This window comes from Formica exsecta, unplaced genomic scaffold (genome assembly GCF_003651465.1).
Source record: "Formica exsecta isolate Colony F162 unplaced genomic scaffold, ASM365146v1 scaffold117, whole genome shotgun sequence".
Classification (NCBI taxonomy): domain Eukaryota; kingdom Metazoa; phylum Arthropoda; class Insecta; order Hymenoptera; family Formicidae; genus Formica; species Formica exsecta.
In genome coordinates, this window is record NW_021848510.1 from 681486 (window position 1) to 706784 (window position 25299).

General features: G+C 33.7%; 8 protein-coding genes and 1 long non-coding RNA gene across 12 annotated transcripts; 2 read left to right on the forward strand and 7 right to left on the reverse strand.

Moving 5' to 3' along the window:
- Positions 1-26: 26 nt before the first annotated feature.
- On the forward strand, positions 27-13074 carry LOC115239988. 3 transcript variants are annotated; one of them, XR_003884715.1, is made up of 5 exons: positions 27-158; positions 234-312; positions 4636-4846; positions 8235-8546; positions 12986-13074. It is a non-coding gene; the product is annotated as an uncharacterized LOC115239988 (long non-coding RNA). The 3 variants fall into 3 exon arrangements; XR_003884714.1 differs by lacking the exon at positions 12986-13074 and having other exon boundaries at positions 8235-9222; XR_003884716.1 differs by lacking the exon at positions 12986-13074 and having other exon boundaries at positions 8261-9222.
- On the reverse strand, positions 1122-4285 carry LOC115239929 (odorant receptor 67a-like). Its single transcript, XM_029814802.1, has 9 exons — positions 4142-4285; positions 3699-3818; positions 3477-3594; positions 2934-3195; positions 2514-2666; positions 2267-2357; positions 1783-1919; positions 1301-1433; positions 1122-1206 (listed from the first exon to the last, which is right to left on the reverse strand). The coding sequence occupies exons 1-9, from the start codon at positions 4283-4285 to the stop codon at positions 1153-1155; spliced, it is 1212 nt and encodes a 403-aa protein (XP_029670662.1). The 3' UTR covers positions 1122-1152.
- LOC115239953 (odorant receptor Or2-like) lies at positions 4839-7099 on the reverse strand. Its single transcript, XM_029814849.1, has 5 exons — positions 6870-7099; positions 6621-6711; positions 6070-6206; positions 5542-5674; positions 4839-5438 (listed from the first exon to the last, which is right to left on the reverse strand). Exons 1-5 carry the CDS (start codon positions 6950-6952, stop codon positions 5385-5387), a joined length of 498 nt encoding a protein of 165 aa, XP_029670709.1. The 5' UTR covers positions 6953-7099; the 3' UTR covers positions 4839-5384.
- On the reverse strand, positions 9008-12689 carry LOC115239980 (odorant receptor Or2-like). The gene is made up of 9 exons (XM_029814879.1): positions 12060-12689; positions 11614-11733; positions 11377-11494; positions 10832-11093; positions 10598-10747; positions 10349-10439; positions 9780-9916; positions 9242-9374; positions 9008-9138 (listed from the first exon to the last, which is right to left on the reverse strand). Exons 1-9 carry the CDS (start codon positions 12201-12203, stop codon positions 9085-9087), a joined length of 1209 nt encoding a protein of 402 aa, XP_029670739.1. The 5' UTR covers positions 12204-12689; the 3' UTR covers positions 9008-9084.
- A 7-nt stretch (positions 13075-13081) lies between the features above and the next one.
- LOC115240152 lies at positions 13082-13769 on the reverse strand. Its single transcript, XM_029815130.1, has one exon. The coding sequence runs from the start codon at positions 13589-13591 to the stop codon at positions 13082-13084; it is 510 nt and encodes a 169-aa protein (XP_029670990.1). The 5' UTR covers positions 13592-13769.
- Positions 13770-13813: 44 nt separating this feature from the next.
- Positions 13814-16763, reverse strand: LOC115240163 (titin-like). Its single transcript, XM_029815140.1, has 5 exons — positions 16427-16763; positions 15641-15985; positions 15206-15559; positions 14727-14885; positions 13814-14327 (listed from the first exon to the last, which is right to left on the reverse strand). The coding sequence occupies exons 2-5, from the start codon at positions 15955-15957 to the stop codon at positions 13814-13816; spliced, it is 1344 nt and encodes a 447-aa protein (XP_029671000.1). The 5' UTR covers positions 15958-15985; positions 16427-16763.
- Positions 16764-16797: 34 nt separating this feature from the next.
- On the reverse strand, positions 16798-20097 carry LOC115239877 (ATP-dependent RNA helicase abstrakt-like). Its single transcript, XM_029814679.1, has 10 exons — positions 19888-20097; positions 19486-19750; positions 19040-19385; positions 18799-18932; positions 18514-18670; positions 18258-18420; positions 17851-18151; positions 17472-17621; positions 17210-17392; positions 16798-17092 (listed from the first exon to the last, which is right to left on the reverse strand). Exons 1-10 carry the CDS (start codon positions 19933-19935, stop codon positions 16956-16958), a joined length of 1884 nt encoding a protein of 627 aa, XP_029670539.1. The 5' UTR covers positions 19936-20097; the 3' UTR covers positions 16798-16955.
- On the forward strand, positions 19723-22808 carry LOC115239910 (TGF-beta-activated kinase 1 and MAP3K7-binding protein 1-like). 2 transcript variants are annotated; one of them, XM_029814777.1, is made up of 7 exons: positions 19723-19778; positions 20221-20301; positions 20602-20839; positions 21023-21155; positions 21230-21470; positions 21539-21795; positions 21876-22808. In XM_029814777.1, exons 2-7 carry the CDS (start codon positions 20241-20243, stop codon positions 22329-22331), a joined length of 1386 nt encoding a protein of 461 aa, XP_029670637.1. In that variant the 5' UTR covers positions 19723-19778; positions 20221-20240; the 3' UTR covers positions 22332-22808. The 2 variants fall into 2 exon arrangements, with proteins under 2 accessions (XP_029670637.1, XP_029670628.1); XM_029814768.1 differs by lacking the exon at positions 19723-19778 and having other exon boundaries at positions 20140-20301.
- Positions 22790-25279, reverse strand: LOC115239907 (4-hydroxybutyrate coenzyme A transferase-like). The gene is made up of 6 exons (XM_029814757.1): positions 24865-25279; positions 24411-24563; positions 24081-24320; positions 23488-23892; positions 23135-23401; positions 22790-23011 (listed from the first exon to the last, which is right to left on the reverse strand). Exons 1-6 carry the CDS (start codon positions 25031-25033, stop codon positions 22821-22823), a joined length of 1425 nt encoding a protein of 474 aa, XP_029670617.1. The 5' UTR covers positions 25034-25279; the 3' UTR covers positions 22790-22820.
- Positions 25280-25299: the final 20 nt, after the last annotated feature.

Genomic DNA, 25299 nt, shown 5'->3' on the forward strand with positions numbered 1-25299 from the left:
ACCAGCTGTGCGACAATTGCAGTTGGCGACAGTGCGATTCTATTTGCTTGCTGCTCCTTTCCTCTCCGGCGCTTTCTTATTCTTCGCAGAGAATCGTAGAGAATCGCAGAGAATACGAAGGAGGGAATGCAAGAAAATTTTACAGAACAGTATTGAAGGTAGTACAGTTGAATAAAGTAAATCCTACTTTTTTCTAATATCCGTTTCTTTTACACTCTTTTTCTGCATTTAAGATATGAGGCCTCTTCGCTTTCGAAGAAGGAGAAAAGGGGAGATTGCAAAAAAGACTTTGTTGGGAAAAGATTGGAATTGGTGAGCTTTTTTTATTCAATTTTATATTTCATATTTCTCTCCTTTTGTGTGTATGTGTGTGCGGGGTGGATACACGAGAAATATATTATGTATAGGGTTTGCAATGTTTTAAGTGATATGCCGCCATATTTAATAAAAAAATTCGAACTTGTGCAACTTATTCGAATTTAACTGCAGTTACCGATAATCGATAATCATATGCCGGTAACATTTATTGCATAATAATCAAATACGCAGAAACCGACTCGGAAGTATAGCGGGTTGCGTAACGAAGGAATAAAAGAGTTATAGAAAAAAAAAAGGAAAAATCATTTACGTTTCACTTTTCTCATTCATGGTATGTTAATATTCAATATATAATTTCTGAGCTATATTTAATGTGTGTGTGTGTGTGTGTGTGTGTGTGTGTGTGTGTGTGTGTGTGTGTGTGTGTGTGTGTGTGTGTGTGTGTGTGTGTGTGTGTGTGTGTGTGTGTGTGTGTGTGTGTGTGTGTGTGTGTGTGTGTGTGTGTGTGTGTGTGTGTGTGTGTGTGTGTGTGTGTGTGTGTGTGTGTGTGTGTGTGTGTGTGTGTGTGTGTGTGTGTGTGTGTGTGTGTGTGTGTGTGTGTGTGTGTGTGTGTGTGTGTGTGTGTGTGTGTGTGTGTGTGTGTGTGTGTGTGATTCAAATATCTCTGGAAGATTTATTTTATGCAAAATCGTAAAAGAATGCAAAAGAATAGTGACTATTTAAATAAAATTCTACATTGCATTATTGAATAAATAAAACTGTAAATTTCTTTACTACAATTTATTGATGACGAGATTAAACGAAGACATATCGGTGAACTAACTGAATTTTCGATCAATCTTTAAGTGATAAAAACGCTGTGAAGTAAGTTACACCCATCTGTATTACCTTAAATCGAATACATAGATGCGTGAATTATTTTATATATAGACAGTTTATAAAATAGAAAATAAATATACTATATACTTTTTGCAATACTTACCGATGCATAAGTCGCTATCGATAGCGGAACCATATTACCTGCCTTTAAATTGCACGGTACATTACTTCTGTAAAGAAGTATAATCAATAGAGATTTTAATCTAGGCGAAAAGTCGTACCATTTTACCGCATATCTATAAACAAAAGTTCCATCGATTTTACTTGAGTTTTTAAAAGTATTTTTTTACATCTAAGCAAAGTTGTTGCACCACGCAATAAGAGAGATAGATATGAATAAATTCTTTACAAATTAATTTTTTTCAAAAATTCTGAAGTAAATTCTAACGTATAAATGATTTCTATATTAATTATATATTTATATTACGGTTTAGTAAAGATATCTAATCAATTATATAAATTTAATTAAGTTTTATATTTGATACATCTTATACATGACTGTATAATTCTCTGTTTCAAAAGAAAAATTTTATACGCATCCATATATGTATATATAAATATTAAGATAAAAAATAATTATATTACGCTTGATAAAATACATTCTGGCTTTCATCTATTAATTTCTGACCGGAGTAACACACAATCAGTAGAATCACCAATGCTCCCATGATTATAAACATAAATCTTGCTATTTCTTCCAATTGATCTAACACATAAACGATCTATAACATATTAAAAATATTATGTAATTATCCCCAAAATAATTTCATTTTTAATTGAAATCGCTAATTTTACCACAAAATTAAAATTAATAAGATTTTATCTATGATTATTAACTTGCAGCTTTTATTAATATTGGAAGATTTGTTAAGATTGATTCAATTAAAAATGCAAGTCTATTGAACGAATCGAACTTATAAATGTAAATAGAAGCCAAGAATAGACAAATTAACTCTCGAAAAATAAAGAATATGAAAGCCCAACTGTATTATATAATTTATTGTCTTGTATGATTATTTATCTATATTTTATGAGATTTCTTATATGAATAATTTTACTTAACACTTACTCGAATTCCAGTTAGACTTGAAATTCCAATAAACAATACTAATAGAAATAATGAAAGCTCTTGATACGACGACTCTAGTATATTAACAAAACTATGGGATAGAAATAGTATTAGCAATTTAGCTTCTAAATACAGATACTAATATTATTACTGATATATTAGATAAATTTATTAATTTTATGCATCTGATATATAAAGAGAAAATTGAGAAATGACATGATAACAAATTGATATCAAGACTGCTTACTTTATAGCAAGCTGATGTTTCTTCAAACATATTATATATTCTCGATATATTATTTCCTCGCTTGACGTATCAAATGTATTCACGTGATATCCATATTTTCTGGTTTCATTGTTATTATCTATTTTCAAAGTGCTTATGATTTCAATTTGCTTACTGCAAATTATAAACGTTATGACATATAATGCAAATTAATTTGTAAAAATTGAAGCAATTCTTAAGTTTTATCAATGATTCTTACATTAATCTTACATTAATTATATTTTTAAATTATGCCTCATTAAAGAGAGATATCTCATTATAAGTTAAAATTCATTTAACTAATCAGTAAAATTAAATAATTCAGTAAATTAAATAATTAATTGTATGTTTATATATATATATATATATGTACAGAAATAAATATATTTGCTGTATTCCTACCTAACAGCCACAAATAAACTGCATGCATGAGTAGTGCACGTGATATGCATCGCGTCAACAGCTACTATAATACTCATACCCACTATAATTATAGCGGTGGTGTAACAGAAAATTGGTAAGAAATACTCATCTTTATCCACTCTGAATTCAACTTCAATCGCGAGGAATCGCGGACGTGACTCGTTAAGAGGCAACACGATATCCAAAAACATCGGTGTTAACGGTACTACTACAAATCCCGACATCATAACATACATTAGCACTGCAATATCATAAAAGAAATGATATTCTTCAATGATATCAATTTTCAAGAGAAACTGTCATCGTTTTCTTAACTAGACTAGGACGAGATGCATGTATCGATAATTTTAATAAATATTATTTATATCCTAATATGTCAATCATAGTATCAAATATCTTTTCGGACAACTTAATTTCATTTAACTAAGATCATGAAATTTTTAATATTACATTACTATATTTTCTATCAACGGATAATACATTGCTCAAAGAATATTATCACATGTTGCACGGTATACTCACTCGAATAATATTTCGTAAATTTTCGCGACAGCATAGAGTAGTCTTTCAAAACTTGAACTTCTACATCGCTTGTAAATATGTTCCAATGCTCGTCGATGGCCTCGTATAATTGTCGAAACTGATCATAACAATAAGAAATCGATGTAATTTATTAAACACGAAAAAGCCATTTAAAAGAACTAAAAAATATGACGACACCTTATAATTCTAATAACGTCATACCTTGTCGTAGTTAAAAAACTCGTTTATCATCCTCACGAGAAAAGAGGCCGAAATAGCAATTTGATAACAGCCTTCAAAAATCATTTGCACATCATCCCAATGATCGTATAATAATAATATCTATGTATAATATTATAAGCCCATGAAATATGTTACAATACATAAAATTATTATATGATCAATTATATATAAAAAAATATTATCATTCTATTTGATTAATTAAATGAAGTGTGTCAAAATATACTATGATAATATTGTATGGTTGTGTGCGATAGAAATATATTGTGGTATTTAATGATTATTGAAATACTCGTGATAATATAATGTATGTATGTATGTATATCGTATGTGTGACAATAGGCAATATTTTAGCGCGATAAGAATTTAAATTAATAAACTAAACAACTAAAAATCTCAGATTAAAATGTTGTCGATCCTATTACCTCGAACGGACAGTAACTTATTTCGAACAGAAAGCAGAAGGTCTGTAAGAAATTTCGCGCGAGCCTATTTTGAAATGGCCAAAGACCTGTGATTGACAAATATAGCCGGTTGATATTGTACTCTCGTAAAAAGTTCGCTAGCATGATGAAACTTTATTTCCTGGTCGGAAGACCGCCACCTAATGACACGTGTCACACACATCCCATCCAATTCTTCGGCATATAAGTCGTGTCGCGAAGGAATCATAGGATGTCAGTCATCATTGACATCATTCTATTATTTGACCAATGATAGAGCATATCTACTCGTCAAAATTGAACCGTCACTTTTTCTGTCTCTGAAATAGCAAGTTCGTTGGACATTTTTGTAGAATGGCGTGTTACAGTAATAAGTACAATGCGATATGCAGCGGAAAATTGAGGGTAAAAATAATAAGGACAAAACGCGCGCTGATTTTCTGGCTTTGCGACGATTGTCTCTCCTTTGATTGCAGAATAGTCGTGTTACGGGGAAATTTTGCACGTCGTCCAAGGATCCTCCATCTCTCAGAAAGCAGCGGGAGATGCTCACGACCGGGTGACGATTTGTGTGGAGGATTCGGTAGATATTGTTTCACGTCGAAGAACTTCTTGAGCTCCTCTGGATCGAAGATGGGATATCTGTAAAACACCTAAAGAGACTACGTTGGAAAAATATTGAAATTGGTGAGCTTTTTTATCTATTTCTATATTTCATATCTCTCCTTTATGCCGTTGACATATAAAAAACATAGTATGTATAAAGTTTTTGTAACGTTTTAAGTAATGCCGTCATATTTGATAAAAATATTCGAAATTATGCAACTTATTCGAACTTAATTACGGCTACCGATAATCGATCAGATATCAGTTATTGCATTATATACTGCACATATACCAACTCGAAGTAAAGCGTTACATAACGAAGGAATACAAATCATAGAAAAAAAGCGCAAAAATAATTTACGTCTTATTTTTCTTTTACAATACATCAATTTTTAATATAAAATGTGTGAACTACATTTAATATAATTCAAATATCTCCTGAAGATCTTTATTTTATGCAGAATCGTAAAAAAAAGTATAGGATAAGAGTGACTGTTTAAATAAAATTCTACATTACATTATCGAATAAATGAAGCCACAAATTTCTTTATTATATTTTATTGATAATGAGATCATGCGAAGACATTTCGGTGAACAACAATAAGTGAAATTTCTATAATCAATCTTTGAAGGATAAAAACGCTGTGAAATAGGATACACTCATCCGTATCATCTTAAATCGAGTACATAGAAGCGTAAATTGTTTTATATATAGACAGTTTGTAAAATAAGAAATAAATGTATTGCAAATAAATTTACAGTTTTACAATACTTACCGCCGCGTAAGTCGCTATCGATAATGGAACTATATTGCCTGCCTTTAATCCGCACGATATATTGCTTCTGTAAAGAAGTATAATCAGTAGAGATTTTAGTCTAGGCGAGAAATCATACCATTTTGTCGCATATCTATAAGCAAAAGTTTTATAATCTATTTTAGATGGGGTTTCAAAAAGATTTTTTTACATCTAACAATAAGCGGACAATTTTTAATCAGTTGCACCATGCAATAAGAAAATATAAGAAATAAATATAAGATCAAAATATAAGATTAAAATATAAGAAAATTTTTTACAAATTAATTTTTTCAAAAATTAAGGTAAATCCTAAGTTAAAAGTGATTTTTATATCAATTATACTTTTAAATTGCAGTTTAGTAAAAATATCTAATCAATATAAAATTCAATTCAATTTTATATTTGAGACATCTTATACATAATTGTTTAATTCTCTGTTCCAAAAGAAAAATTTTATACGCGTCCATATATGTATATATATATTACGATAAAAAATAATTATATTACGCTTGAAAAAATATATTTTGGCTTTCATCCATTAATTTCTGACCGGAGTAACACGCGATCAGCAGAGTCATCAATGCTCCCATGATTATAAACATGAATCTTGCTATTTCTTCCCATTGATCTAATACATAAACGATCTGTAACATATTAAAAATATTATATAATTATCCAAAAAATACATTTTTTGTTAAAAACGCTAATTTTATCATAAAATTAAAATTAGTAAGATGTTATTTAAGATTATTAATTTGCAGCTTTTATTAGCATTGGAAGATTTGTTAAGAAGATTAATTTAATCCAAATGCATCCCTATTGAACGAATCGGATTTTTGTAATATTATTTAAAATCGGAACGAAATTAATTTGGTTCAATAGAGAAAACGTATTAAATTATAAATATAAATAGAAGCCAAGAATAGACAAATTAACTCCCGAAAAGTAAGGAATATAAAAAAAAAACCCAGCTGTGTATTATACTTTTTTTTTGTATGATGTTTACTTATATTCTATGAGATCTCTCATATGAATAATTTTACTTCATGAATGCTTACTCGAATACCAATAAGACTTAAAGTTCCAACACCCAATATTAATACAATTAATGAAAGTCCTTGATACGAGGAATCTAATATATCAACAAACCTATAGGATAAAAATAATGTTAACAACTTAGCTTCTAAATACAGATATTAATATTATTACTGAGATATGTTAAATAGGTACATTATTTTTATGTATCTGATATATAAAGAGAAGGTTGAGAAACGACATGATTAAAACTTAATGTAAAAACTGCTTACTTTATAGCAAGCTGATGTTTCTTTAAACACGTTATGTATTCTCGATATATCATTTCCTCGTTTGACACATCAAATATATTCATCTGATATCCATATTTTCTGATTTCATTGTTATTATTTGTTTTCAAAACTTTACTTTCAATTTCCTTACTACAAATTACGAATGTTATGACATATAATGCAAATTACTTTATCATATATTCATATATATGTAATTATATTTGCAATATACCTACCCAATAGCTGCAAATAAACTACAAGCAATGTAATAATATAATGTATGTATGTATGTATATCGTATGATAATAGGCAACATTTTAGCGCGATAAAAATTTAAACTAATAAACATTAAAAATCTTAGATCAAAATGTTGTCGATCCTATTACCTCGAACGGACAGTAACTTATTTCAAGCAAAAAGCAAAAAGTCCGCAATGAATTTCTCACGAGCCTATTTTGAAACGGCCAAAGACCCGTGCTTGACAAAAATAATCGGTTGATATTGTACTCTCGCAAAAAGTTGACTAGCATGATGAAACTTTATTTCCCGATTGAAAGACCGCCACATAATGACACGTGTCACGCATATGCTATCCTGTTCTTCGTCATATGAGTCGCGTCGCGAAGGAATTATAGCATGTCAGGCATCGTCAACGTCAACGTCAACGTCAATATATTATTTTCTTGATGATAGAGCGTATCTATCTGTCAAAATTGAACCGTCACTTTTCTCCTCTCTGAAATAGCAAGTTTGTTGGACATTTTTGAAGAGAATGGTCTTATAGTAATAAGTATAGTTCGATATGCAGCAGAAAATTGAGGTTAAAAATAATAACGATAAAAACGTGCGCTGATCTTCTGGCTTTACAACGATAGTCTCTCTCTCCTCTGTTTGCAAAATATTTTTCAAATATCTATCAATTTGAAGCATTCCTGGTACTCGAATGTATTCTTTGAAGTGAGTGTATTCTTTAAAGCTGAGAAATAATGGAAATAAAAAAATAAAATTTACTTACAAAAAAATAAATTACATTTTGCACGGAAGACAGTATATAATATATAGAAATACCAATATTGTACAGAGTATTTGAATATATTGTACTGATTTTAATGATAAAATATTATATATGATATGAAGAAGTATCATGTAAAGAAAGGATGTGGAGGATGATGAAGAATTTCTCGCGCTTTTGCAAATGTTTGGCGCTCGGCTATTTTTTTCTCATTAGATTTTTTCTCTTTTACGTTTCTGTACAAAAATTGTTTCGATAGAATATGATATATCCGCAATAAAAGATCTCTTCTAATCTGTTTAAGAGTTTAACTGCATTTTCTTCTTTCAATCATCCCGTAATTTCGAAAACAGAAACATGTCCACAATTCCATCTACAGACGAAGATATGGACCGAAGGATTAAGGACTTTCGAAACGGATGAGATCAGGACTTTCGAAACGGATGAGATCAGATATGTTCTGTTGCGGGCAGACTCCGCACATGGCCAAAGGATCCTCCAGCTCCCAGAGATCTGGCGAAAGATGCTCACGACTGGGTGACGATTTGTATGGAGGATTCGGTAGATATTGTTTCACGTCGAAGAACTTCTTGAGCTCCTCTGGATCGAAGATGGGATATCTGTAAAACACCTAAAGAGACTACGTTGGAAAAATATTGAAATTGGTGAGCTTTTTTATCTATTTCTATATTTCATATCTCTCCTTTATGCCGTTGACATATAAAAAACATAGTATGTATAAAGTTTTTGTAACGTTTTAAGTAATGCCGTCATATTTGATAAAAATATTCGAAATTATGCAACTTATTCGAACTTAATTACGGCTACCGATAATCGATCAGATATCAGTTATTGCATTATATACTGCACATATACCAACTCGAAGTAAAGCGTTACATAACGAAGGAATACAAATCATAGAAAAAAAGCGCAAAAATAATTTACGTCTTATTTTTCTTTTACAATACATCAATTTTTAATATAAAATGTGTGAACTACATTTAATATAATTCAAATATCTCCTGAAGATCTTTATTTTATGCAGAATCGTAAAAAAAAGTATAGGATAAGAGTGACTGTTTAAATAAAATTCTACATTACATTATCGAATAAATGAAGCTGTAAATTTCTTTATTATATTTTATTGACAATGAAATCATGCGAAGACATATCGGTGAACAACAATAAGTGAAATTTCTATAGTCAATCTTTGAGGGATAAAAACGCTGTGAAGTAGGATACACTCACCCGTACCACCTTAAATCGAGTACATAGAAGCGTAAATTGTTTTATGTACAGACAGTTTGTAAAATAAGAAATAAATGTATTGCAAATAAATTTACAGTTTTACAATACTTACCGCCGCGTAAGTCGCTATCGATAATGGAACTATATTGCCTGCCTTTAATCCGCACGATATATTGCTTCTGTAAAGAAGTATAATCAGTAGAGATTTTAGTCTAGGCGAGAAATCATACCATTTTGTCGCATATCTATAAGCAAAAGTTTTATAATCTATTTTAGATGGGGTTTGAAAAAGATTTTTTTACATTTCATAATAAGCGTACAATTTTTAGTCAATTGCACCATGCAATAAGAAAATATAAGAAATAAATAAGAAATAAATATAAGAAATAAATAAGATTAAAATGTAAGAAAATTTTTTACAAATTAATTTTTTTCAAAAATTAAGGTAAATTCTAAGTTAAAAATGATTTTTATATGAATTATACTTTTAAATTGCAGTTTAGTAAAAATATCTAATCAATATAAAATTCAATTCAATTTTATATTTGAGACATCTTAAATATAATTGTTTAATTCTCTGTTTCAACAGAAAAATTTTGTACGCGTTCATATATGTATATATATATTAAGATAAAAAATAATTATATTACGCTTGAAAAAATATATTTTGGCTTTCATCCATTAATTTCTGACCGGAGTAACACACGATCAGCAGAGTCAACAATGCTCCCATGATTATAAACATGAATCTTGCTATTTCTTCCAATTGATCTAATACATAAACGATCTATAACATATTAAAAATATTACATAATTATCCAAAAAATACATTTTTTGTTGAAAACGCTAATTTTATCATAAAATTAAAATTAGTAAGATGTTATTTAAGATTATTAATTTGCAGCTTTTATTAGCATTGGAAGATTTGTTAAGAAGATTAATTTAATCAAAATGCATCCGTATTGAACGAATCGGATTTTTGTATTATTTATTTAAGATCGGAACGAAATTAGTTTGGTTCAATAGAGAAAACGTATTAAATTATAAGTATAAATAGAAGCCAAGAATATATATATAGACAAGTTCACTCCCGGAAAGTAAGGAATATAAAAAAAAAACCCAGCTGTGTATTATACAGTTTTTTTTTCTTTTTTTTATGATGTTTACTTATATTCTATGAGATCTCTCATATGAATAACTTTAGTTGATGAATGCTTACTCGAATTCCAATGAGACTTAAAGTTCCAACAACCAATATTAATACAATTAATGAAAGTCCTTGATACGAGGAATCTAATATATCAACAAACCTATAGGATAAAAATAATGTTAACAACTTAGCTTCTAAATACAGATATTAATATTATTACTGAGATATGTTAAACAGGTACATTATTTTTATGCATCTGATATATAAAGAGTAGGTTGAGAAACGACATGATTAAAACTTAATGTAAAAACTGCTTACTTTATTGCAAGCTGATGTTTCCTTAAACACGTTATGTATTCTCGATATATCATTTCCTCGTTTGACATATCAAATATATTCATGTGATATCCATATTTTCTGATTTCATTGTTATTATTTGTTTTCAAAACTTTACTTTCAATTTCCTTACTAAATTACGAATGTTATGACATATAATGCAAATTATTTTGTCACATATTCATATATATGTAATTATATTTGCAATATACCTACCCAATAGCTGCAAATAAACTACAAGCATGAGCGGTGCACGTGATGTGCATCGCATCAACGCTCACCATAATACTTATACCCACTACAATTATAGCGGTAGTGTAACAGAAAATTGGTAGGAAATACTCATCCTTATTCACTCTGAATTCAACTTCAATGGCGAGAAATCGCGGACGTGACTCGTTAAGAGGCAACACGAAATCCAAAAACGCTGGTGTTAACGGTACTACTACAAATCCCGACATCATGACATACATTAGCACTGTAATATCATAAGAGAAGTGCATTGTTCTTCAATGATATCAATTTCTAAGAGAAACTATCATCGTTTTCTTAACTAGACTAAAACGCGATGCATATGTCGATAATTTTATTAAATATTATTTATCTCCTAGTATGTCAATCTCAGTATCAAATATCTTTTCGAACAACTTAATTTTATTTCACTAAGATCATGAAATTTTTAATATTACATTACTATATTTTTTATCAATGGATAACACATTGCTCAAAGAATATTATCACATATTGTACGGTATACTCACTCGAATAATATTTCGTAAATTTTCGCGACGTCATAGAGTAGTTTTTCAAAACTTGAACTTCTATATCGCTCGTAAATATGTTCCAATGCTCATCGATAATCTCGTATAATTGTTGTAACTGATCATAATAATAAAAGAACAAAAAAAAGAAACCGATTTAATTTATTAAATACGAAAAAATATTTTTTACAAAATTAAAAAAAAATTAAAAAACTTGGAGTTCTAATAATGTCATACCTTATCGTGGTTCAAAAACTCATTTGCCATCCTTACGAGAAAAGAAGCCGAGAGGACAATTTGATAACAGCCTTCAAAAATCATTTGTCCGTCATCCCAATGATCGTATAATAATAATATCTATATATAATATTGTATATTCATAAAATATGTTACAATAAATAAAACTGTTATATGATTGTAATTATATATAAAAAGAATTGTCATTATTCTCATTATTCTATTTGATTAACTAAATGAAACGTGACAAAATATACTGTGATAATATTTTATGAGTGTATGCGATAGAAATATATTGTGGTATTTACTGATTATTGAAATACACGTGATAATATAATGTATGTATGTATGTATATCGTATGATAATAGGCAACATTTTAGCGTGATAAAAATTTAAACTAATAAACACTAAAAATCATAGATCAAAATGTTGTCGATTTTATTACCTCGAATGGACAGTAACTTATTTCAAGCAAAAAGCAAAAAGTCCGCAATGAATTTCTCACGAGCCTATTTTGAAACGGCCAAAGACCCGTGCTTGACAAAAATAATCGGTTGATATTGTACTCTCGCAAAAAGTTGACTAGCATGATGAAACTTTATTTCCCGAAAGACCGCCACATAATGATACGTGTCCCGTATATGCTATCCTGTTCTTCGCCATATGAGTCGCGTCGCGAAGGAATTATAGCTTGTCAGGCATCGTCAACGTCAACGTCAACGTCAATATATTATTTTCTCGATGATAGAGCCTATCTATCTGTCAAAATTGAACCGTCATTTTTCTCGTCTCTGAAATAGCAAGTTTGTTGGACATTTTTGAAGAGAATGGTCTTATAGTAATAAGTATAGTTCGATATGCAGCAGAAAATTGAGGTTAAAAATAATAACGATAAAAACGTGCGCTGATCTTCTGGCTTTACAACGATAGTCTCTCTCTCCTCTGTTTGCAAAATATTTTTCAAATATCTATCAATTTGAAGCATTCCTGGTACTCGAATGTATTCTTTGAAGTGAGTGTATTCTTTAAAGCTGAGAAATAATGGAAATAAAAAAATAAAATTTACTTACAAAAAAATAAATTACATTTTGCACGGAAGACAGTATATAATATATAGAAATACCAATATTGTACAGAGTATTTGAATATATTGTACTGATTTTAATGATAAAATATTATATATGATATGAAGAAGTATCATGTAAAGAAAGGATGTGGAGGATGATGAAGAATTTCTCGCGCTTTTGCAAATGTTTGGCGCTCGGCTATTTTCTTCTCATTAGATTTTTCCTCTTTTACGTTTCTGTACAAAAATTATTCCGATAGAATATGATATATCCGCAATAAAAGATCTCTTCTAATCTGTTTAAGAGTTTAACCGCATTTTCTTCTTTCAATCATCCCGTAATTTCGAAAACGGAAACATGTCCACAATTTCATCTACAGACGAAGATATGGGCTGAAGGGTTAAGGACTTTCGAAACGGATGAGATCAGGACTTTCGAAACGGATGAGATCAGGACTTTCGAAACGGATGCAGACTCCGCACGTGGCCCAAGGATCCTCCAGCTCCCAGAGATCTGGCGGGAGATGCTCACGACCTGGTGGCGGTCCGCGTTGAGGACTCGGTGGATACCGTTCCACGTCGAAGAACCTCTCGAGCTCCTCCGGATCGAATGTGGGATATCTGAAAGGCGCCTCGCGCCTCGGTACGTCACGCATGGTAGGTTTTATCCTGGAGACGATCGGTACATCCTCTTCTTCTTCCCAGGATATGTCGCCTTCGCGTAAAAACTCTTCCTCGAACGGCACGTCAAAGGGCAGATCTTCCGGTAACGGCTCCCTAGCTATTCTCTCGAACTCCTGTTCGGCCCTGCGTCCTGCCTCGCGCGCCCTGATGCCGGCCATGCTTCTTTGGGCGAACTCGCGGGCCGCCACAACACTCGGATGTTCCCGGCCGTACTCGATGCGGAACATTTCGCTCTCAATGTCGGGGACTCTGCATTAAACGTGAACATTATTTCCAGATATAAGCCTAACTCTCTTACTATCTAGAAAAGCAGTGAAACATATTCAAAAAATTTCTCTTTCTTTCGTTTTTCATCCGTTAATTTGCATATTGTTATTATAGGTGAATAGAATTCTTTAACATCAATCATTTTTATTCTAGATTTCTTCTCTTTAATTTATATTTTTATTTTATTTCAATTCGTTTTTCAAAACTTGGAGATCAGATATGTCCTGTTGCGGGCAGACTCCGCACGTGGCCCAAGGATCCTCCAGCTCCCAGAGATCTGGCGGGAGATGCTCACGACCTGGTGGCGGTCCGCGTTGAGGACTCGGTGGATACCGTTCCACGTCGAAGAACCTCTCGAGCTCCTCCGGATCGAATGTGGGATATCTGAAAGGCGCCTCGCGCCTCGGTACGTCACGCATGGTAGGTTTTATCCTGGAGACGATCGGTACATCCTCTTCTTCTTCCCAGGATATGTCGCCTTCGCGTAAAAACTCTTCCTCGAACGGCACGTCAAAGGGCAGATCTTCCGGTAACGGCTCCCTAGCTATTCTCTCGAACTCCTGTTCGGCCCTGCGTCCTGCCTCGCGCGCCCTGATGCCGGCCATGCTTCTTTGGGCGAACTCGCGGGCCGCCACAACACTCGGATGTTCCCGGCCGTACTCGATGCGGAACATTTCGCTCTCAATGTCGGGGACTCTGCATTAAACGTGAACATTATTTCCAGATATAAGCCTAACTCTCTTACTATCTAGAAAAGCAGTGAAACATATTCAAAAAATTTCTCTTTCTTTCGTTTTTCATCCGTTAATTTGCATATTGTTATTATAGGTGAATAGAATTCTTTAACATCAATCATTTCTATTCTAGATTTCTTCTCTTTAATTTATATTTTTATTTTATTTCAATTCGTTTTTCAAAACTTGATTAAAGTTGATCGAAAATTACTGATTTATGTCGAAAAGATATGTCAAAGTTAGAATTTATTTAATTTTATATATTTATTTAAGGTATTAGGCAATATAAATTTATTGATTGCATGTTTCAATATGTAAAATTGTAATTTTTTATTTTTTCTCTTTTTCATAATATTTTAACCTATATAAATATCTAGGCCTCTCCTCCTCCGCGAGTTGCACAGCGTTACCACCGACATTTGCCACTGCCATTACAAAGTCCCGTCTCGCATGTTGCAAGTCTTCCAGCTTACCCTGGACCGTAGCCACTTCCGCTGCATCTTGCTCGTCAAGGCTCTCGCTACCAAATAATATTCTCCATTAACATATTACGTCATTAACTCTTACACAAGAAATAGGTCAGTTTAAAAATATTATAAGGATTGTATATTCTACAAAGAATAAAAAAATTCTCAATATTTAAATCAAAGATTTAGCAGAGACGTTTGTTTTCTATTGGACTAACTAAAAGTGTATAACATTGATTCTTTGGCAAATCTTGAAACATATATCAAAGTAAATTCTTTTATACATTTAACATTTTTTTCAGAAGCTTTGTGTTGAAACTAAAAAAAATAAAAGTGGTCCAAAAACGTTTTAATTCTGTGAAAATAAAGTCACCTAATCACTCGAATCGAGCGGTTCGCCACTTCGGACATCGGCGCCTCGACACCGGTCGCAGGCGGTTGCGGGATGCTGACGATAGTGGTGCGATTCTCGTTCACCGACCTCGGCGGTATCACGACACTGTCGATCGGACCCTCGCCAACTGCTTCGGCTTGGATCACCTGGGCATTCATGGACTTCGCCAGTTCTCTGGTTCTTTCTGGAATAGCCGGAATTGGTTCCGGTGCCCGTCTATCCGGCGCGACTCTCCTCTCCAGCGGCATAGGCCTCCTCACCGGCCTGGCAGGTGAAACCGGCGGAGACGGCGTCGGAGCCCGTCTTGCGGGTGCTATCCTCTCTCTACCAAACCTAAGTACAAATATAAAAAAAATGTAGATTGTTTAAGGTATTAAATAACGGCGCAAAGATCGCGTAATTCTGAAAGTTTACCTAGGATCACCGCCGATTGGTGCGAGTGTCCTCCTCGGTATCCTTCGCATAGGTATCGTTTCTTCACGCTTACGCTCGTACTCCTGCTTGAACTTCTCCGCCTGTTTCACCCGTGCCATCATCGCCTTCGTCATAGCCGGTTTGGTAAATTCAACCTTCTTTGGTTCAGCCGGGGTATATCTGCGTCTTCTGCCAGGTTCTATGACAGGTTCTGGCTGCCTTTTCGCTTCCTGCTTCCGTTCAAGTTCTTTCAGCAAAGCGGCACTCCTCGCCCGCCGTAGTGCCTCAGTCTTTGTGATTCGCGGTCGGCTCGCCATAGTCGATGGTCGTCGATATCAGGTAATTCTTGACATTCGATAAAATTAAATACATAACTATTTTTAATTCCATATATTAAAATTTTATTAAAATTTTATTTTATAAGAAAAATATAATATATAGACGTTACGTTTCTTTTCATTAACCGTCATTACTTCGAGATGCTTAATGGAATATTCCTTAACTAAACAATTTTTGTTCTCGATAAAAGCATACGGGTAACAATAATTTTTTGGCACTTAGTGATTACAAAGTAGCAGGATGTTATATCAAGAACGCGGTATAGAAAATTGAACGCATAATATTGATATATATTAATAATACAAATAATGATTAAAGTTTACGACACTTTGCATTGTAACTTTTCGGATAGCTTAATGTTCCCAGAAGATAAGTCGAAATAAATAATAACTTTAAGATAAAATAATGACTTAGGATAAATAAGATTATAAAAAAAGCATAAAGAACCTATTAAGAATGTATTTTCTAAAATCTCTAAAGAATAAACTCTTTCGATCAGCGCGATGATTTTCCTTGGCGCTCGAATAATGGATCCAGTACTTCTTCATGTTTCAAAGACTTGCGGTGTTAATAGCCCATTCTGGACAGTACGCCCGGCGCTTGATTAAGGCCGGGTAAATTAATTCGCCATTTTTAACAAGAATTTTGAATTATGTCGGCCTAAAGGGTTTATGCGAAAAAGTCACCGATGACAGATGCGGTGGCTTTTGTTTCGCTCTTGCATGATGCATCTCTTAGTCGAAATGAACGAATCTTTGAAGTTGGCGAGGAAATCTTTTTTTTTCTATTTATATAGTGATTGATAATTTGTAATTTTCAATTGAAATATTTATTTTAATTAATATTTTTTAAATATATTTGTTACTTTCTCTTTGGTTATTCTAGCTACAATACATTTATTATCGTAAAAAATGGAGTTCTATATGTATATATTTACAATGAATATGTAGAAATTATTTTATTTAAAACATGCTGTTTAATAATCAGCAGCATTGCTGGCCAGATAATCGCGACGCCCGATATTGGATGCCTGTTTGTTCTGCACAGCCTCTAGTTTCGGACATTCTGTGATTCTGTGTCCGAGCCCGCCGCAATAACTGCAACCGCGTTCGTCTGCAATAAAGCAAAAAGGATATTAGAAGTTTGTGAGAATATGAACAGCGGAAATAACGACGAGAGAGGAAACAAATACCAACTAAAAGATAGATAAATCGCCGACTATTATCTTACCTCCAAGATTCAGGTATTTTTCATTCTCCGAGCAAAGTTCCAACAAGAACGGCGGTACTTTCTGCTTTGCTTCCATCAGCAGATGTTTAAGATCAAGCAGTACCGAGTCATCGTTCGCTTTATTGATAAAAGTTGTCGCTATACCGGTACGTCCAGAACGACCGGTTCGTCCTATCCTGTGCACTAAAAGTATGTAATACATTAAATATTTATCTCACATTTCTGATCCGATATCATAATTTTGCGTATCACGATATATTACCATAATTTTCTACGTCATCCGGCATATCATAATTAATAACGTGTTGCACATCGGCGAAATCAAGACCTTTCGATGCGACGTCTGTCGCGACCAGCACATCTTTTCGACCCGCACGAAACGCTTCCACCGAACGTGATCTTTCTTCCTGATCTGAGAGTTTAATAAAAAATAAATTATATATTTAGCAATATTTAAATATTTTTTGAAATACTAATATGATTTATTTGTAATTTTTTTTTTCTTTGTGAAACTATATTGCATTATATATAAAACCATGAATGTTAATATATTTAATACGTTCAATGATCTTAGAGATTATATTGCCATGCTGTAGTTATAAAAAATATTCTTTACTCGCGAAATATGTCTAAAACTATACCTATTCCTCCGTGTATCGCGACAGCTTCCACTCCTTTAATGAGCAGATATTCGTGGATAGCGTCTACATCGCGCTTCTTCTCCGCGAATATTAAAACCGGAGGCGCAGTTTTCTGAAGGCATTCCAAGAGGTAAACAATTTTAGCCTCTTGTTTGACATATTCTACTTCCTGTATCACGTTCATCGATGCAGCACCAGCACGACCGACATTTATTGTCACGGGTTTTACCAACGCCGAACGCGCAAAATTTTGAATTCTTTTTGGCATAGTAGCGGAGAATAACAGCGTTTGCCTCTGACCCTGTAATATGCAATATACAGTAGACAATTTTTATTATTTTAATAAATAAAAATACTTGATATTTTTTCGTGCGTCACATAAATATTGAGATAAATAATAATTATACCCTGAAGAATGAAAATATCGTTCGCACATCCTCCTCAAATCCCATATCTATCATGCGATCTGCCTCGTCCATGCAAAGATAACGACATACGCTTAAAGTGACCATCTTTTTATGTAACATATCCATCAGACGTCCCGGTGTCGCTACCATTATGTGCACACCTCTATAAATATAGAATTTATATTATAAATTTAGGTAATACGCATATATTAAAAATAGAAATATCAAAAATTAAATAATAATAAAAAATATTAACTTATTGATTATAGCTAACGATTCCGAAACCGGTACACCTCCGATCGCCAAGCAGCAGCGTATTTCCGGGCAACTCACATGCCTTAAGCTATTGGTATAGTGTCGAAGTATGTCATAGGTTTGCTTAGCTAATTCTCTCGAAGGACATATTATCAAGCCTATGAATCGAAAAACATTAATATTAATAAAAGCATGCTGTGATATTTGTGATATATATAAAGTATTGATATATATATATGTGTCAATTAAATATCACTCTATCTATTTACTATCATAAATACTTTACCATAAGGTCCTTCTTTCTTAATGAATGGCATATCGATTTCTTGTTCCAGACAAAATTCAATGATAGGTAAAACAAACACCAAAGTTTTACCACTACCAGTGGAAGCTATACCGATCATGTCACGACCAGACAATCTGTAATTGTAAAACATTTGTACTTTTTGCACAATGTATTATAAAACTCATTGACGTGACAACATCAATATTATTGTAAACAAATGAATTGAAACATGGAAACTAACACTGTAGGTATTCCTTGAACTTGAATTGGTGTTGGCTTGATAATGCCTTTTTGTTCCAATCCATACAGGATTCCTTTATGAAATTTCATTTCCTTAAAAGTCTTTAAAGGTGGTGGTACTTCATCACCCTCCACAAGTATCCTAAGCTTCCTTCGTACTCTTTCATGACGTGCCTCTCCAAAGCTGAGTATTACTCTTGGTGGTTGCCAATTAGTTTTGATAGGATCTTTGTATTGAATTCCCTTGGCCAATTCAGCTACACCCATTAAAGCTTTATTCTCAGCAACGCTTTCTAGAATTTTCTCTTCCTCTTTCAATTGCTTCTCCATAGCACTCTCCTTCTTGGCTAAAATATTATAAAATAAGAATTTTACATAAACAATTTTTCTAAATTAGATTAAATTACTTCTTTATTTGTATGGACTTTATTCATAGAGATTTTATACCTTCAGCCAATTTTTTCAATTCCGTATGTTGGTCAAGAAGAGAAATGTTGGATTTTCTCCCCCAAACTTGCCCATCATCATTATCAGCGTCATCCTTTTCATTCTCGCTGCTACTCTTTCCAACATTGGTACCTTCCTCTTTTAGTTCTCCGAGTTTACCCAATTTTGCGAGCAATTGCTTTTTACGATGTTTGACAGATATGTATGGCACATAATTATCATCATCCATATTAAGACTGTCATCTTCCTCCTCTCTTCTATATCTCTGCATCAGGAATAATTGCTTGACATAAGTATGGATATACTTTGGTATCACAAAAAAATATATATATATTAAAAGGAAATAGATAATATTATGAAAAAACAAGTTTGAGTTGACAAAATGTATCTAGGTTAACTAACCTTTATTGGAACTTTGTTGTTATCCATTGAAATATGCACTGTCTCCATCGAGTGTCAAGTTTCAGTGTTGGTTATTTTCTTCAACTCTCTTACTGTTTATCCATTTCCTGTCAGCGTGGAAATCTGCGTCTTTCACAGGACAAAAATCTGCGGAAATCTGTGGAAAAAGAAGCTTGTCACTTCTTCTCTCGCGCTGCTCGCGCCATATATGTATATCTTTAGACAAGTTTTCGCTGCTTCAATTTGTTCGATGTTTCCAAGACCATGCAAAATAATTGTCTCTATCAAGTTTTGTTGATTATTAATTGAAGTAAGAAGAAATAATGTCTGCAGGGGTAGAACGTCCAGCTTCGATGCTTTTTCAAGATAGTCAGTATAATTGGACGGATGATTTGCCAGTCTGCAAACAATCTGGTACATTTTTATAGTTCATTATTTTGATAATAATGATCTAGAATTGATATTCAGAAATATTGACACAGAATTAATTTTTTGAAAAAGAATATGTATATATATATAAAGAACACTTTTTTTAATTGAATAAATTACAATAATAAGTAGTCTTTCAAAAACAAGGTATTTGTTGATAAATTTTTTATTTGATACTTTACAATATTAAAAATTTATTATTATTTGATGAATATGTATATTAAATTATAATGACACAAATAAAGTTTAATATAAAAGAGTTGTTGAGATTCAGTGGTATTTCAGGAGTGGGCTTTTCTACTAATCAGATCTATCGAGAAGATGGATACCGACAAGAGGAGCATCCATTTGAGGATCGCAGTTTTCACTGCAGATATGACGATTCCACATTTCTTTACGCGGTATTTGATGGTCACGAAGGCACTAAAGCAGCCAATTTTGCTATGCAAAGAGTGGCTGCAGAAATCTTGCTCGGGCAATTAAATGGCAAATCAAGTGATGAGGAAGTGAAGGAAGTTCTTCGGTAAGAATCCTATCAATGTAACATATGAAATAAAAAACAGATTTGATGCAAATTTTATGTATGTTTTATGTTGAAGCAATTTAAATACATTAATTATACAAAAATGCTAAATATATTACAATTACATATATAAGTTGTAGTTACAATTATAAGTTATCTACATGCGAGGTATTTATTTTATAGACAGGCATTCATAGCAGTTGAAAAAGGATATCTAGAATCAATTGGTGATTCGTTAGCGGAACGAGCTAGTCTACAGTTTGACATACCCGATGGACTGAACTCTTATGAGACCTATCAAAAATTTCCAGACCTCGTTAGTTGCTGAATATTTAAAATTATACAACTATACTTTTCTTTTTAAATGCATACAATATATTTTCTTTTCAGGTTGACAAGCTAAATACGCTAAATTGCGAATTGTCATCTGGGACCAGCGCTGTGGTTGCCTTAGTTTATAGAGGAAAATTGTACGTCGCGAATGTCGGCGATAGCAGGGCTCTGTTATGCAAAACAGACAGCAATCAAGTTTTACGAGTCATACAATTAAGCATGGACCATGATTTGAGGAATGAAGACGAGCTTTTACGATTATCTCAACTAGGTTTGGACGTCGAATCGATCAGGCAAGGTATATCTCATTCGCATTAACCTGTTTGAAAGATATTCCGGTAAATAGGAATCGATTACATTTTACAGGTTCTCATCTTGGAAATCAGGAGAACACGCGCTGTCTTGGCAACTATCTTGTCAAGGGAGGATACAGAGAGTTTGAGGAGCTAGCAGCTTCCGTGGCGGAACCGATCATCGCCGAACCGGAGATTCACGGTAGTATTGAGCTGGACGATTCCTGCAGATTTCTATTGCTCATGTCGCGTGGCTTATACAAATCGTTGGAGGAAGCGACCGGTACCGATCAAGTCAACAAGGAATTAGCTTTGATAGCCGTGGAACAGGTAGTATACTCTGACCTAAACAATGTTAGATTGAAAAGTTTCCGCACGTAAAATCTTTTTTTTCTTTTTGCTTGTTTTAGTTTCGGGTACAATCAACTTTAACTGGTGTCGCCCAGGCGGTGGTCGACAAGGTTGTGAGGATCCACCATGATGTGAACATGAGCAACACGCAAAACACCATGATCACCAGTAAACGCGACGACATAACTCTCCTGGTGCGAAACTTCAACTTCCCACTATCACACGCCCTGAAGAGTCCCACCAGTCAGTCTGTTAGATTCAATCCCGTAGTGCAGACCGCGCCAATCAGCATACCGGACAACGAGGATCTCTCGAGTACCAGCACCGGCATCACTGACGATAACTTTAACACGTCGACGACTGAGACGTCAACGACGTCAGACATGTATCCGCCTGGTGCCAGAATAACAGATCGAAATGCCAGAATCAAGCCTTACGTAGATTTCTCGGAATATTATGAAAACGTCGAGAAGAGAAGAAAAGAGGGAACTCTGCCGGAAGGTATAGACTTCTAACATATTTAGTTTATTTCTTGTAAATAGGATATTTAAACTATCAAGATTGATATTGTGCAGTCATTTAATATATAGCATGAATATTTCTATGATCGCAGTATGTGTATTTTTAATGAACTTTTGGACAAAAATCCATTTATACATCAAAAAGAGTAAAATTTATAACACAACACAACAAGTCTTTTCATCAAAATGTATTTATGATTCTCCCATAAATTTATTAAATTTAGGATGTTTATGTTTCAAAAATTATTTACTATCTTAGCTCATTTGATGTAAAAATAATAATGGAAAAATATCAATAAATATTTAAAATATCTTTAATTTTGGACGCGGAATATTTATGTGACATTAATTTAGTGGTTCAAATTTAAATTAAGACATATGTGCTTAAGGGGATTTCTGCCTCTCTCTTGCATATGCACGTAATATAGGACTTGAACTATCATATAATTTGAAATATATTTACATATCACACGAGATATTATGTTATAGATATTTTGTTGGGTTAGATTTCAAGCGGTCAAACGCGGCCTTTTCGAGACATTCTCTATGATCGGGATGCGCAATTTGAATCAATGCATTCGCCCTTTGTCGTAAGGTTTTACCGAAAAGATCCGCCACCCCGTGTTCCGTGACTATGTAATGCGCGTGAGCTCTTGTAACCACCACTCCAGCTCCTATAATAGATTCGTCAAGATATATATCAATTTTATCAAATAATTAATAATTAATTAAATTATATACTAAAATAAAATTTATTCGCAGCAATAGTTTGTAATCGAATCTGATTTTGATCGTACCGAGTTTAAGCACTGGTTGTATTTTACTCTCTCCTTTGCTGGTGACTGAGGGGAACGCGATGATGGCCTTTCCACGACCATCCTGACTAATCGCCGCGCCTCGAAGAAAATCCAACTGGCCGCCGAAGCCGGAATATATCTTACAGCCTAAACTGTCCGAGCACACCTGGCCGGTAAGATCCATCTCGATACAAGAATTAATGGCCGTCATCCTTGGCTGCATCGAGATTATCCGAGGATCGTTCACGTAATTGATCGCTAGCATCTCTAGCAGTCAATACGATACAATTACAATTGAAAAATAATGCAGGGGCGCCTTGTTTCAATCAAGATAAGTCCATTGTCATAATTACCGACAAATGGATTGTTATGCAGGAAATCGTATAATCGTTTTGTGCCGATGCCGAAAGAACCGACCATACGTCCTCTATGCTTGGTCTTGCACTTGTTCGTGATGTTGCCGTGCTCGACGAGATCGACCATCGCATCGCAAAGAATCTCCGAGTGTATTCCTAAATCTTTGTGATTGACCAGGGCACAGAGTACCGCGTCGGGAATATTACCGATACCAAGCTGTAACGTCGCTCCATCCTCGATCAAACGCTGCGCAATGATCTTGCCAATCTCGAGTTCGAGGTCGTTGGGCGGTGGACAGACCACACAAGGTAAAGGACAATCATATCTCACTGCCCAGTCAAAATGGCTCGAGTGGATCACCGTGTCGCCAAAACACCTTGGCATGTGCTCATTTACTTGCGCTGGAAAAGGAGAAACATTTTTTTAATAATTTATTATTGCAATTAATGATTATACATAAAAGCAATTATTTTATTAATTGACGCCTTCAAAATTCTCGCTGACCGACAGGTGGATCAGGATAGCGAGTTTTTCATCTTGTTATCACATCTTAAAATTATCGTCGTTATCATGATTAATGATTCGGTACCGATGAGAACTTTGGCGGTGCAAATCGCGGCGCGGGTACAATCCGCACCCACACCGAGCGAGCAGAATCCACGTGCGTCCGGCATGCTCACGTGGATCAGCGCGATGTCCGGCACGATTCTCTTCTCATAGAACAACCTCGGCGCCTCGTGCAGGAATACCGGGATGCAGTCCGCCCGTCCCTCATTCACCGCCTCCCTGACATTAGTACCCACGTACAGGCTGATGGATCTGAAGTGCTCTTTAATATAACATCGCCACAGGCTATTATTTTCCATCACTGGATATCGTGTTATGGATAAAGATTGCGACTATTTCGCGAATATCGTACTCTCAAACTCGGGATTGACAAACGGTGTATCTCCCTCGAGACTCATATGCATCAATCTGACGCCGCGCAAATTGTTGCATACCCCGTGCTCGGTCATGGCGCGCACGAGCTCCATCGGCGTGGCCGCACCACCTTGTATGAAAACCAAATGTTCTGAAAAGAGAAATAATTGGTTTGTAAAGAGAATCTGCTTTGCAGTAATATACACACTCATAATAATAATCTACATTTGTTGAGGATTTAATGAAAAAATTATTCTGTTTTTTGAAATTTTCTGATATGACATATTATATATATGTTAATTAAATTAAAAATGTTATATATCCTTAATTCTTTTTCTTTTAATGAATTTCAATTAATTAAAAAATTTATAAAACAATTATATTTTTTCAATAAAAAACACAGAAAATTTAAATATCGGTTTATTAAACTGTAATACAGTTGTAATAAATACCTGAATTTATGATTTTTACCGCGTCTTCCACGCAAACCCATTTTGGACATCGTTTCAACGGTTGAGAGGGTTCCCTCAGACTTTCCAAATACCGCTGTCCGCTTAAATGAAAAGATTTTGTCGTATTTTGCCGGATTTTGCCGAAGATTAATCTCAGATTTCGGAACATCTTTTCATCGTTCCGAAACTGACAACACCAAATTTGGCAAGTTCTCGTTGATGATACGACAATAAGTATATAATGATCGTATAAAAATTTATGAAATACATAATATAAAAGAGATCTCGTTGAACGTATACGTCAAACGATATGAATCGCGGTTGCCATCTCCACAAACCGTTATTTGAACATCTGATTTGGCGGCGTTCGATTTTTCGAGATAATATTTATATAATTGGCGGGTGCACTATCGATTTGAATTTTTTTCAATATAC